Genomic DNA, 14,700 nt, shown 5'->3' with positions numbered 1-14,700 from the left:
AACTTCTAGTTAACTATTCTATAGCAGTGCTCACATTAGTGACAGATCACTATGGGACATTTACCTGATCTTTTGTAATAAGAAGTCAGATCAAGGGCTCTAGTCCCTACAGCCATTGATTAACTAAACCTTGCATAATCATTCAAAGAGGTGTTGACATTCCCTATGGATGGACATTTATTATACTTACAGGTAGAAGAAATATGGAGAAACACACTGATTTGGCTAGTTGCCTAGTCAGTCAAAGCTGGGTTCTGGTGTTAAAGAATACCAGCCACTGGATTTTTTTTCTCTAAACCTTGGGCATTCACTGCCTCTAGAAATTAATTTCTGTGCTCCTACAAATCATAGAATGGCTTAGGTTGGAAGGGATCTCAGAGATCAGGTAATCCAACCTCCCCACCATTGGCAGGGACATCTCTCAACCAGACTCAGCTGCTCAAGACCTCATTCAACCTGGCCTTGAAAACCCCCAGGGAGGAGGTGTCCACAACCTCTCTGGGCAGCCTATTCCAGAGTCCCACCACCCTCATACTGAAGATCTTCTTCCTAAGATCCAGTCTAATCCTACTCTCCCTCAGTTTAAAAGCATTCCCCTTGTGCTACTGCTAGACACCCTTATGAAAAGTCCCTCTCCAGCCTTCCTGTAGAATCCCTTCAGGTATTGTAAGGCAGCTCTAAGGTTACCCCAGAGTCTTCACTTCTCCAGGCTGAACAACCTCAGCTCCTTCAGCCTATTCTCATAGTAGAGGTGTTCCAGCCCTTGGATCATCTTTGTGGCCCTCTCTCTGAGATGATTTGATGATTGATTCAAAAGCAAGAAAGAGAGGGAACAACAATGAGAATTTTTCAGAATTCATCCCATTACTTGCTTTTACCACATGAAACTATTTGGAGCGTTCAGCTTTTATATCTGTCTTCAGAGTTTTAAAATTCCTTTTTTTTTTTTTCCCCAGGCATTCCTACAGACACAGACAGTTTACATCTGTTCCTTTTGATATGTGGACTTCGAAGAGTCAAGGACCCTCTCTATTTAGTAGATGTATTTTCAGGTAGGCACCTGCTGTTCAAATACCCTTGTTTTGTCCCCAGATTCAGATGCATTTCTTTTAATGTTTATGAGTTTGGCATAAGCTCTTTCATTCATTGCAGAAAACTTCATAATATATTTACATAAAAAAAAAAAAAGCTCATGTAACACATTATTTCTGTGCTGTGTCTTTTCCACCCTGGTGGGAACTACAGAGCATCAAAGCAGCATTTGAGGATTTTACTGGCTGGGAAAACTGTTTTGCTGTTACATACAATATTAATGGAAGACAAAAAAAGAGTTCACCTACTTCAAAACCACTTTCTTATCTCACTGTCCCATGGCTGTTACACTGATTTGCATGTGTGCTAATTAGTATCATTGAAGTTACAAGCAAATTTTACCACCCAGGGTTATGGCTCAACACTGTAAACTAGGCTGAAGTTTTTTCATAGTCACATAGGTGAGTGTTTTGCCAGGTTTTGTTTGTGTCTGTAAAAGGTTCAGATATTCCAAGATGGAAATTTAGCCACTACTATTCAGCTTACTTTTATAAGCCTTGACCACCTTGTGTCTCTTAGTAACAAATGTAGTTTAGTAAAGTGAAGGGACTGGTTTTGTTCTGGTCTGGTCTTGAAAGAGTAGCATGTAACTGATTATTAATTGTGGTGGTTGCTGTTGCTTCCACATGTTCCCCCACATAGAGGAAAATTTGAAGTACTTTGTCTTAGTGGCCAGAGTCACTACATCATACAGAGCATTATTCTCTTGAGGTGATCCAAAATTAAATCTGATCTTAATTAAATAATCCTTGAATCATAAGAGATTGCATGAAGCAGAAATGCTAAATCCTAATTTTCAGATATGCTAATCATTTGGATTCTGGGAAGTAATGTGAGGACCAAGTATGAAATCCTGTACACATTCAGTCTTTTAAGTAGCAATACAATATTTGCCTAATTCTACTTGATTTCTGCAGCTACTCACATTGATTTCAGAGAAATAATTAAATTAAAAATAATATTTTTGATTAATAAAACAGATGTTTCTCTTCTGTTTTAGACTGGCACAGAAAGGATCCCAGTGTCCATTTGGGCATAATTGGACCTGCAGTAAGTTTTATCTTCTTTGCATGTTTATTGCTAAACACTTCCATTTACTCACAGCTGAGTTATTGCAATAGTTCCCTGCAAACTGAACCTAAGTCAGAGGACTTCTGTTAGAGAGATAAGAATGTGCAAACCTACCAGCTGTAAAGACTGTTCACACCATGTCTGAACTTTGGAAGTGGAAGTGATTCCAATGCTTGGACTTCCAAAGTTCAGAGTTCTGCTCCCAGCTAAAAGGGCTCCTCACTCAGCATGTGCTCTGCTTTTGCACTGCAAAAGGGAAAGCAGCTAAGAGGGTTTTTCTAAGAGGATATGCACTGAGATAACACAAATCTATTCAGTTAGCTTTTTATTAATACAGGCTCTTATCAACAGCACTAAAGTGCTTTACAGCAGCTATTAAGCTGTTTTACATATATTGATTTTTTTGTTGTTTGTTAGAAGGCTTGGGCTAGTTTTACAAAGGGCTTTTGCAGGTGGATTACTATAATTTTACTTCTAGCTCAAGCTCATGACTTGATAGTGTTACTTATCTGTTGTAGTCTCTTAGAACAAAAACTTTACTGGTTCACTTGACTGCAGAAAGAAGTTCTAAAGATAAAAAGTATCAAAATACTTGGTTTCTGTTTGCATACCTGTAGGTTAGTACAAAAGGTCTTTGGAGAATCAGAAAGCACTAAAAATGTGACCTCCGTCAAACAAAATATTACAAATAACAATTTCAGTATGATTAATTTATAAATGAGCCTAACAACTACTTTGAAAGGCAACAGTTGCCATCTAGAACAATTCTTTCAGCAGGTACTGTTAATGAGGGTTTTTAAGTGTGCAGGTGATATCAGGTGCTCATTATCCCTGCTCTTACATCTTTTGGTCAGGTGGATGATTGCATCTTTGTTCCGTTCCGCTTAGATTTTGATGCCATTTCTGGTAGTCTTAATTCATACACAATTAACAGTTGTCAGCAGGTGCAAAATGATGTTAGGTTTCTGTCTGACACCAGACAGCAAGGACAGAGCTTGAGCTGACAAATAGAATTGGTGAAGTCTGTTTCACATTTAGAATCTGAGTGCACTATAGCCTGGGAAACAGCTGAGGTGGTGTTGACTACAATAAATGAAAGCAGAAATGGAATTGTTCTCAGATGTCCACATCTCAGTTTAAGCTTTGAGTTGGTATCACACCTTCCAAATGAATTATATATATTTTATCAACGTGGAATTTCATGTATTAATGTGGAATATTAATATTAATGTGGAATTTCATGTTCTACCCCTGTGTCATAAAGTCCCTGTTTAACAAATTTGGAAGTTACACCTTCTAATTCTCTCTTTCCACAACACACCAGCCAGTTAAATGGCAGCTCTTCTGTGCTTGCTGACTCTCTTGAGAGAAACTGTACAGCTGAGTTGCCACCTGAAAATGTTTCTCAGCAATGGTTTGCTTTTCATGAAGCACCAGCTCCTTAAAGAGTTTAAAATGAAAACCACAGTCATTATTATAAAATAACCTTCTGCTTATGGAGAAAGGTTTGAAAACGTGGGCTTATGAAGCATGTAGATACACAAAGAACTGTACCCCATCATTTTCCATTCAAGAAGCATGAGTTTTCAGCAAGTAACTAGACTGAACTGCTCAGAAAAGGGAAGCATGCACCATTTTAGCCAACTCTGAGGCTGTTCTGAATGCTTAGAAGGGAATAAAGGGTTAAATGTTTTACCAGTCCTTTATTTTCTAATGATCTCTTCAAACTTGCTGTTTGAGCATCCACCATTGTTTCCAGTTATTTCCTCTTGGGGATCTGTCTATTTTCACCTGCAGAAACTCAAGCCTTTTCTAAGGCAAACCATTCATGAACATGTAAATGGTCTTATGATTGCACTTTTTAAGCTCTGTATTTAGCAGAAAACCTACAAAAACCATGGTTATTTTCAGAACCATGAGAGAAATAGTCTCAGTCTAACCAGTACTCAACCTAAACATTTGCTGTGGGCCAGATCCTCAGCAGAAGGATAAACTGGTGAAGGAGAGGGGAAAAGAATCCTCCAAGCCACTGAAATGCTGCTCTTAACTATATGCAAAATGTGGTTCTTTCCCACAGCCCTGCACAGGGACCTGCTGGAGCTGCAGGGAGACTGTACTGCTGCTTCTGCTTCCAGTACCATTGCCTATGTCAAGGGAACCTTCTTTATGCTAAAGTAACAGAACTAATTGCAGGACTTTGAGAAAGCAATCAGTGGTGCTACACATGTATCTACAGCAGCACAAGTCTTGAAAAGGCAGCCTGTAGCCTTAAAAAAAATAAAGCTCTGAGTAGGCAGCTGTGTCACATGAAACAAACTCTTGCTGCTGCTAAAAGGGTACTAAAAGCTTCACTTTTTCATCTGGGTAATGTGTTTGTGTCCCTTTATAAATCTTATCTCAGATTCATCTTCACATGGGCCTGAAAACCTTCAGGCAGTCTGCTTTAGAAGACAATAAATAGAATCTGAACGGGCAAAGAAGATCCATTTTTCTATTTCCTTGTTCAGTTTTGTTCTTGGTAAATTTTAGGACATAGGATTTTATTTTAAAAAGCTGGGTTTACATTTTTATTTTATTTGCCTTTTTTTTTTTCCTCCCATTCTAATACAAAAAAAAAAAAAAAAGATCTGGAAGTGAACTGGTGTGGAAGGCAAATTTAGAGCACGTGTAATGTAGCTGTGCTTTAGAATCAAGATGTACTTGCTGCCTCCAGTGAGGATTTTCAGAGGTTTAGTTGTCTTTTTAAATGTGCTTCACTTTTCCATGAGCTAAGATCTTTCCAGTTAGCTGCCAGAAGTAACCCTGTGGCAGTGCATAGGTGGGATCAAGGGCTTCAAACTCCTTAAAACATTTTAAACCCATATTTCTCCCACAGTACTAAAATATTGCTAAAGGATGAAAATAAATCTCTGCTCTATTGGTGTTCAACTGTATTTTCTTATTCATGTTACTTACAAACCCAGAAATCTTAAGATAATCAGTGCCATTATCTGTGAAGCAAGTCATGTTTATTGTGAATATTAAAATCCCACACTTTAAGAGTATAATAATTAAGAATATAAAGAACAAAGGCCCACACAGTATTTTCTGCTTTCCTTCCATAAGATTATAGCCTTTATTCTGCATTTGCCACATATGATTGTCTCGAATAGTGCAACCTATAGAATGTTGCAGGATTCAGTCCTGGATAGTATAACACTTTTTAGCATTTATCTCCTCTTCCAGGGTTCTTTTATGTTCTTTTCTATAATGAAATTTGAAACAATAGGTAATTTTCAGCAACTTCATATCCCAAGAATAGAAGCTAATGGAACTTGAGAAAATTTAAGGCCACAAAACTGGAGTTCAGCTGTTGATTAGCCTCTTGAAGCCCACTTTGTACTCTCTGCATAATTCTTATTCCTTCTTGTAGACAGTACAGAGTGTTGTGTCTGTAATGACACAGGTTTCCACTGACAGCTATTTTTTCTCTGTCCAGCTTCTTTTCATGCCCGTTGAGACAGTTTTAGTTGAATAACGGCCTCCACAGGCAATTAGGAAAATCAGATAGGAGACAAAGATGCAATTTCAAATTCTTTAGCGTGCTGAGGAATATGAAACTCTGCCAGCTACATCCTGAATAAGTGTCCTACTCACTCAGATTTTTTTTAAATATAAGACTGCTGCTACCATTAAGCTGACAACTTTTCTAACCCTCTTTGCTTGTTCTTGAAGAAAACCTCCCTGAACATGAAACTTTAGTTAGAAATGGTAAGATGAGCTGTTCTAATATTTCTTAACAAGGTTATAGATTTTTCCTTTAGACCTGAGGATTTGTTAATTTAGATCCCAGCTGCCAAATGGTTTCAGCTAAATTAAAACTGCATTTTTTTTGTTACGAGTTGTTAATTGGCCCAAATTGCAGCACAAGAGCCAGAAGACATTGAATTTCCTTAAGCATTTAGTATACAGAAAAGGTGATGTAGAATGGCTTAGTTCACAAGGATCTTATGTTCCTGGTACGTTTGCTGCAGGCAGATTGTGGTGTATTGCAGGCAACAGTTGTGTTTTCAGTTGTAGGGGAAGCTTGGTCTTGCTGAGCCTATTCAACAATCAATCAGATAAAAATTGTGATGTGGGGTCACCTGCTGCTGTGAATGAAGCTGATGCCTTTCACAGGGTGCTGTCAAAACCTCACAAAGCCAGGCAATTGAGCAAATTCTTCTTATCCTTACTGAATACACTTGCAGATACAGCTTGTCACTCCTTAGCACTCTGGGTGATACTCTGCCAGAACTTTAAATATACTAAGACTTGTTTTTCCCTACAAAGTCTAGAGGGCCACAGTAATCCCAGGATAATAATGAAGATGTTTCTGGACCATTTCTCCTGTCTGAATTAATTTTTCTATGACGGCAATTTTAATATAGTGCATTTATAGAAGATTTTGATCTTGGTAGGCACCTTCATCTTTGGGAAGTATTTGATCTGTGACTTTCTGCACTGTCAAACATCTCTCAGATGATGTTTCTTTACCTGTCAGCAGAGTAGAACTTCCTTAATAGCATATCTGATCCCCTTAGGTGTGGTTTCTTGTTATGTGCCCACTCCCCTTTCTGTGTGTCACCTCATCTGTTCTGATAGGAGCTATTCAGACAATGCAAGCTGCTTTCTTCTGATCTCTGCTAAACTGATGAAATTTGCAGCTCTCTGAAGCTCTTCCTCTGGATGGATGATTTAAAAAAAAAAAAAAAAAAAGATAGGTCTCTGATGATGACATTTGCCTGCTCCTGCTGTGTTAATGGATGACAAAATGAGACGTGGCAACAAGCACTCCACCTGGAGAATAGCTGGATGGTGGAGACATTTGGGGTGAAAGTAGCTTTCCTTTCTGAGACTGTGCTAAGTTCCTAGGCACTCTGCCATAGTCAGTTGGCTTTGGAAGCATTCACATCTGTTAAGTGCATTTCCAACTTACTGAACAGCTTATGTTGTGTCTAATTTCTGTTAAATTGAGATTGTGGTTAGATAACTGTGCCCCCTCAAGTTCCTAAATATATCTCAGGGGGATCACTTCTCTAAGTCATTGCTACACCCATCCTGAAAGTAATATTTTAACTGATTTCTCATATTCAAGCCAGGCTCCTTGGAATATCTACCAACAGAAGAACACAGCTTAAAGGAGTGTTCTGTTTATGAGGCAGATGGCAATTTCTTGGCTTCCACAGAATTAGATTGGATAGAAATTAGTATCTTAAATATTTTATGAGTCACAGGCTGTAGGTTTTTCTCATCATTCTAAAGGTAGAAAAGTAGAGGACCATATCCCACTGCTCATTAAATCACTTGCAAGTACTCCATTGATTTTAATGGAAATAGAGTCTAGTTCCTCATGAGAGGAAGTCAGCATCAAAATAGTACTTTTTTGGGGGTAAGGATGAAAAGATATTTATATAGAAATAGCAATTGTGAACTTCAGTATGAAGCATCCAAGGAACCCCTGACAGGGTATGTTGGTTTAGTGTGGGGGTCTGTATCATACTCTGTCACCAGGATCAGGTAGTGCTTCAGGAAAGGATACTTGATTCCCCCCACCCACTGTTACCAAAACCACTGTCTTGGGCAGTTATGCAAACCTTTTCCTTCTTGCATTCAGCTGGAGTTCATTCCTTAGTGCAAGGTTTTGCTGGAATCTTAATTTATGAAGCCCTGTTTTGTTGGACTAATTAATCTTGTGTTCAAAGTACACACTCAAAATAGTCTGCTTTTTTTCCATAGAAGTTTTCTAAAATGCTTTGCGAGTGTTCTCTATCTCATAATGTAAAAAAAACAAACAAAAAAAAATTCCTCAAACCAAAATATTAAGAAGTATTAAAAAAAATCAGCTCTGTTGTTGCCAGTATTTACAACTGTTGAATGCTGTGCAAACTATCATCAATTAATCTAATATAGTCAATCAGCCTTAATTAAAAAAACTCCAGTTCTCTTCTTCATGTCTAGTTAAGGATTTCCAACTTCTGTTTATTTCTTTTAATCATGCTAAATGGAAACAGCAAACATACTTAGGCTTTTTATTTAAAACTACTGGAATTGGTGCTCAGCCTAGACAACTTTTTAGTAACTCTAGCATTCTTTCATGGGAGATTGTGTTTTAGAATGTTGTGTTTATTAGTTTTCAAGCAAATGTCTCTGTCATTGCATAACATCTACCTGACTACCCCAGTTTGCATGCAGATTGCTTCCTGTGTTAACTAAAGCCTGAAGAGCTTCTTTCCTTCCTCACGTTGTTCACTCCATGCATCAAGAGGCAGACAATTGCTTGACACATCAGTGCATTGTTCCTCTCTTAGTAAGTTGTCAAACTGGTCATCTGAATCATGTTAGCCTTCACAGTGATCTGAAATAGTCATTCATATTAAATAGATCCAGCTCTAATTAAAACCTGCAGCCAGAGGCACGTCAGAGGAGAGGAAAAGGAACCTCCCCTTCTGACAGTAGCCCAAAGCTACACTGCATTAGAGGAATCACTTAAAGGTTTAGAGTGGAGTCATCCATTCACACTGCTCATCTTTGCACTCACCCTCTGAGCTCCTAGCTGGGTATTGCAAGTGTCAGTCACTCACAAGAGCTCATCTGAAGAGTCAAATGTAACCACCAAGATCTGTGGCAAGATGTTAAAGCTCAGCACATTCATGCATGTAAATAGTTTAGTTAAGAATGCTCTGTGGGGTTTTGTTTGTTTGTTTTGTTCTGAGTATTTCAGACATATGCTGTAGTGCTAAAACAGTGCCATGTACCTGTGTCTGTATTCACTTCTAGGTTGATCCACTTTTCACAGGTGAAGTTAAGGAAAAAGTCAAAAGGTAAGAAGTTAATGTTAAGCCTTCTATCTGCTCCAGATGAAAGCAGTTAGCTGACTAGCTTTTAAAATCATGTGTGTGACTGCTTTTGTGTATACAAATGAACATACATGCAGAGCTCTCTATATGACTGACAAATGTGTTCTGATTATTTGGCACGTAACATTTCCAGAGTAAATATTCTACACATTTTACATTTTAGAATAACCAGTAGATCCCCTCATGTTTTGTGCTAGATCACATCTCTTTTAGTTGATTTTTGTTGTTGTTGTTTATTGTTCTTTTGGGTCTTTTGGTCCTTTCTTTCTTTTATTCTGACTTCTGCAAGATTTTGCCTGCTTGGTGGTGGTGGGTTAATGAGCAGATGGACAAAGTAACCCTATATCGCTTTTCTATCTCTTTCCTATCTGACTGAAGGATATACATGTCAGAGAAATGAGATCTTTGGGGTGTGTCTGCAGAACCAAAAACTGTCTGACACAAACAGAACAGCGATGTTATCTCTGATAATAAAATGTGCATATAATATAAGTATTGTAATTCCATTTTTGGAGCACAAAAGAATGGTGTCTGGTTTCTCTCAGTTTATTCATGGGAAACATGACTCCTGTATTCATATATTGATAGTCCAGCTGATAGTTAGTTTTCTCTGCAGAGGCTGGCTGTTACTGCCCAATCAGCAAACCAGTGTTAACCAAGTCTAGTTGACAGGGAGCTGTACTTGTGTTTCTACATGGCTTAGTGATCTCATGTCGAGGTTAAAGAGGCAGGAGCAGGATCATCAAGTGGAGGGGATGCTGGCTTTTCAGAAATGATCACCAGTCTTAAAGGTCTCATTCACTTGTCTGTGACTGAACACCTAATTACCCTATTTTTTCACTCTTCACCCTTGATTCAATCGACCTTGACTAATCTGAGGAAGATGAAGACAGTAGAAATGTACCTATTCAGAACAGGAAAGTACTTAGGAAGCAAAGAGATCTTTCAGAAGCACAGTCCATCCAGTCTCCTGCAGCTGACCGTTCTGATGAGGGTGCTCCTTTGCCCTAAGCATTTAAACTGTGTGTTTTATTGAAGCCTCTGCATGCATCCTCCCTGTGTTACACAGATTCTGTAAGGAAAATTTGTACCCCTGAACTTGGCTCCTTTTGTTATATGACTGATTATGGTTAACGATCCATGGTGTTAAGTGATCAACTATCAAACTCCAGAGCAAAGTGGCAGAAAGCAAAGTGTTCTGTACTGAGTTTATAACTGCATTTATAGGTAGAAAGCTAACCAAAACACAGTAAGGTGGCTTGCTGTGGGGCAAGTGATTGTTGACATCAGAACCATGCCTGAATTGCTCTGACCACCTTTTATCATTGCTGTAAATGTAGAGAGAATTGTTAGAGCACTTTTTTAGGTCTCCTATCTTTGTGCATTTTATTTCTAGGGCACCAGGAGTACATTTATTACAGGAGATGCCACAGGATGATCTTCATGCTGTTGTAAGAAGGTGCTTTGCTGTGGTGAACAGCTCCATTTCAGAAGGGATGTCTGCTGCAATTCTGGAGGTAATAGCATCTTAGTGGTAAGGTTTTACTGTGAAGTTACAGAGAATCTGAAATCACCTTTTATCACTGGGAATGTGTGTCAACATGTGTTTCAAAGCTAGTGAAGACAAAACTAAAATATTTCTTTTTGCAAGTGTTCTTCCCTTGAACTGGCAGTTTTTTACACTTTGTCCATTTATTTTTTTCAAGGACAGAATGTAATCTTATCAATCCTCTTAATTCACAGACCTGAGATCTAAAAATCTTTCTGATTTACTGGGGTTGTCACTACTCTTGATTCAACATCTCCTTCCTTATAACGTTGCTAGAGTAGACTTTCATTTATTTTTACATCATTTCAAAAAGCAATCTAAGATCTGCATTTGGTTATTTAATTCTGAAATGATTAATGAATGAGTGATATGCTCAGTTAATCTTTTTTTTTTTTTGCCATGGGTATTGCAAATTAATAACCAGGTTTATTTCATACCTGTCAAAGTAGGGCACTGCTTAGTATCAAATGTTTTCTAGATAAAAAATAAATGTACTTAATGTGGAAGTCCTTTGGGCAGACTCCTTTTAGGTTTTGGGGTTTTTGTTGGGTTGTTTTCCTTTTTTTTTTTTTTTTTTTTTGTGACTGCTGAATGTTGGTTCCTGGTGATCTCAGAGGATCACAGAAACTATTACATAATTTGTATTAATGAATCTCCTATGAATAATCACATACTGCATTTCCCACATGCTTTTCTTCCATACATCTGAAAGTCCTGATAAGTTAAGAACTGAGTGAGCATTGTAAGAATGATGGAAGTTAGGTGAGGGTAAAATTGCAGGTGAGTATTTCCTTTCTAAAATGCCAGTGCTCAGAGGTGGATGCAGATGCTGCTTCACAGCAACAATGCACTATAAACAATGATTACTACAGACTGTGACATTTTCAGCCTTATCTGTGTGTCAGACTAGACAAATTTTGTGGTTTTGGTTGTTGAGATAAAATGGGATGTGCTGCACAGTACACAGCCACAACTAAGTCAGTGACTCAGAGAAGTAAAAGTTGAGTAACTGTCACCACTGCTGCACCAGTTCCATACATTTTCCCTTCAGGATTATTCACATAACAGTTTACCAAAAATCATTCTGGTTTATTTCCTGAGAGTGTGAGTTAGAGGGGAGGCAGATCAGGGATGGGTAAAGAGGGGGAAGAAAGCAAATGTGACAAGTTATTAAGAGACAGTGTCTGCAACAGAAGTGCATATGTGCTTGGCCTGATACAGGTGGTGATGCAAACTCAGGATTGATGGAACAATTGTTATAGTTTTCCTCAAAATGTTCCTGTCACACTGGAGCACGTTAAAGGCACTTTCCTTAGCTTTTATCAGGAGAGGGAGCAATCTTGTAAGTTCAGTGTCTTAACAAACACAGGGTAGCTTAAAGCAAGAAGATAATGCCAGTTAACTTCATAGGTAATGCTGAGCCTGCTTCAGGAGTTACTGATTTTTGCTCTCCTCTTTTGAAGGTCCAGTTCTGACAAGTTTTGAATGTAACTATAAGACAAAATCAACAAGAAAAGTTATTTAAGCTCTTTTCCATGTGGCTGAACTACTCAATTGTTCTGTCAGGGCTAAATAAATAGTCAAAGACCACCTCTAGTGGAAAGCTGTTCCTTGAAGTTCCAACTACACAGTTACGTGGAGTAATTTATTCCCAATTCATACCCAGACCCATTAAAAAAAAAACAAAAGATGAAAAGAACCCCCTGCAACTACTGTTGAAAATTAGTACACAAACAGAATAGTAAACACTTCCTGTTATATTTCTCTACTTCTCTATGAATTACAAGATTATTCTAGCAGAGCAGCGTTCTATGCAGGATGTCTATATAGGCTTGCAATGTTACCTTCCTCCATTTTGGTGTTTGGGTGGTTTTTTTTGTTTTTTTTTTTTTTTACAGCAGGAAAATGTATATATTAGGATGAAGAAATATTCATTCTATTTTTTTCCTGCTGAATTTATTTATATATTGATATGTATTTTTCTACATATATAGTAGTTAGTGTTACTTATTTAGCTGACACATAGCTATGCATATCATGGCCCTAGGCCAGTTTTATAATTGGTATATTTAAGTCTACTGAAGACATTACTTTTACACTAAACAAAGTTAATCAACATTTAATACACCTTTAAGTCTTAATCTGAGTTTAACAGACAGCTAAATATGCTAAAATAAACTGCCAATTTACCATAGTGGAAAAATGAAATTATTCCTTCTAAATGCAAAACTTGACCCACAGCAGACTGTCAGCTATTTTCTTGTACATCAAAACCTTTTCATAAAAAGAAGATAAAAAGATCCTTCTCTCCTTTCTTCTGTTATTACATTGATGGAATAATGTCAAACCTAATAGTTAGGGCTGGTTTTTGTTCAGGCACAATCACTTTCTTCATTATGAAGATTAAAGGCACTTTCAGATGTTCTTAAACAGAGTACTTCCTCCTGGAAGAAGTGTGACCATAGGTGACCCACTTCTTTCCACAAGCCTCAGTCCTATATTGCCTTGTTTTTGAACAGTGGAGGAAGAACAGCTTACCCTTTGAACTGGTAACTCCTAACTTGGAGTTTATCATGGAAGTCATGTAGCAGGGGTAAAAAGAAGTGGCATGCTTTCATAAGCCTAAGCATGCCAGTTCAGGTACATATTGGTTAAATGCAGTTACAGGTTACCAATTACAGGTACAAAATAAAATCTTGCATTATAAGTAGTGCAATAGACATGGCACAGGTGTTGTGTGACAACAGCTCTGGTCCTAGCTGAGGCAAGATTTTCTCCAAGTAGAAACAGGTCTTTAGTTTTCTCTTGAGAAACTACCTGGAGTCTGACCTTTTTTAGTACCTCAGACCTGTTTGAATTCTTGTGCTTAAGTTAAATGGGGTTTGGTATTGTATGTCTGTTTACTACTCAGCTGTATAGTGGATGTGCTTAGAAAGTAGCCTATGTAAAAATCTCTCTCTCAGAGGAAATGTCAGTCTAATAAAGTCAAGTGACTGCTTGAGATGGCCAGCAGTAGGAAGGGCCATCTGTTAAAACCTTGTTAAATTAATAAGGCAGAAGACTATATATAAAAATCTTTTGGTCCTAGGCTGGAGATAACATCTTGCTTGAATATGGAAATGCAGTTTTCATTCCCTTGAAGCTTAAACATTCAAGAAGCCCATGAATCTATAAACAATATTTTAGTATGAAATAAATATCTATAATAGATGGATGAGATAAATATATAATCATATCTATTTCAACCTGCCTCAGGGTACTTTGTCATCTAGTACAGATATCTCAGAGATTTTGCTATAATTGAGCTATTTTCTGTTTGACATTCAAAGAAAAGAAAACAAGTATTACAGCAAGTGTTTAAAATACATTTCCTCCTCAGAAAGCTCAGGAATTCTACATGGTCCTGGCCATGTGATAGTGAAAAAGTCACTACTGCTGGAATTTTATATGTTCTCCATACAGTTGGTAAGAAAATGGTTTTGACTGCAGCACCATTTCACCTGAGTAGTTTTTCTGTGCTCTCAGGAGTGTGCCAGCTGTTATAAAAATCATTAGACTGTTATGTTTATACCAAGGAAAAAAAAAAAGGCAGCCAATTATAAGAAAATTTTAAAACAAATTGTAGAAAAGGAAGGTGGCCAGACTCTGTTCTGCTGTAAGTCAAAATCCAGTCTTAGACAACATGTGAAGTACAGGCCTAATAGTTTGGAATAAAAGCCAGAGCAAGCTATAAAAATAAAATAAAATGAAACAAAAATTAAAAATAATTAAGGGATGTTGTAAAGCAGTAAAATTGAAGGCCAACAAAATGGTGCACAGGCTAGGAGGAAGAAAACTGGGGAGAATCCAGAAGACAAAATAGTGAATAAACCCTGTATTTACTCTATATGCCATATACTGCTGGTTAGAAATGCTTATTGTGTAACATGCCTCCAAAGCTGAAATTTACACATTGCATCCTTCTGAAATAGCATTTCAAACACATTTGCAGTCAGAATAATGTAACAAAACAGATGGCCAATGGGCTAAAATGGGATTTTATGCTATTATTTGTAGAACCTAGGTCAGTAAATTATACATATTTTCAACAATGCAAATGGTTCTTTTTAC

At 37.6% G+C, this 14,700-nt stretch overlaps 1 protein-coding gene across 1 annotated transcript in view; it reads left to right on the top strand.

Moving 5' to 3' along the window:
* GLT1D1 (glycosyltransferase 1 domain containing 1) overlaps window positions 1-14,700 on the top strand; it is a 54,005-nt gene that overhangs the window by 28,081 nt on the left and 11,224 nt on the right. The window contains exons 7-10 of the mRNA XM_054392780.1: window positions 957-1,052; window positions 2,093-2,142; window positions 8,962-9,005; window positions 10,438-10,558. Coding sequence (XP_054248755.1) covers window positions 957-1,052; window positions 2,093-2,142; window positions 8,962-9,005; window positions 10,438-10,558 — 311 coding nt within the window. The remainder of the gene's footprint in view (window positions 1-956; window positions 1,053-2,092; window positions 2,143-8,961; window positions 9,006-10,437; window positions 10,559-14,700) is intronic.

Source organism: Indicator indicator, chromosome 26 (genome assembly GCF_027791375.1).
Source record: "Indicator indicator isolate 239-I01 chromosome 26, UM_Iind_1.1, whole genome shotgun sequence".
Taxonomy (NCBI): domain Eukaryota; kingdom Metazoa; phylum Chordata; class Aves; order Piciformes; family Indicatoridae; genus Indicator; species Indicator indicator.
Note: the sequence above shows the minus strand (reverse complement) of the source record. Positions and strands in the feature narration are given on the sequence as shown.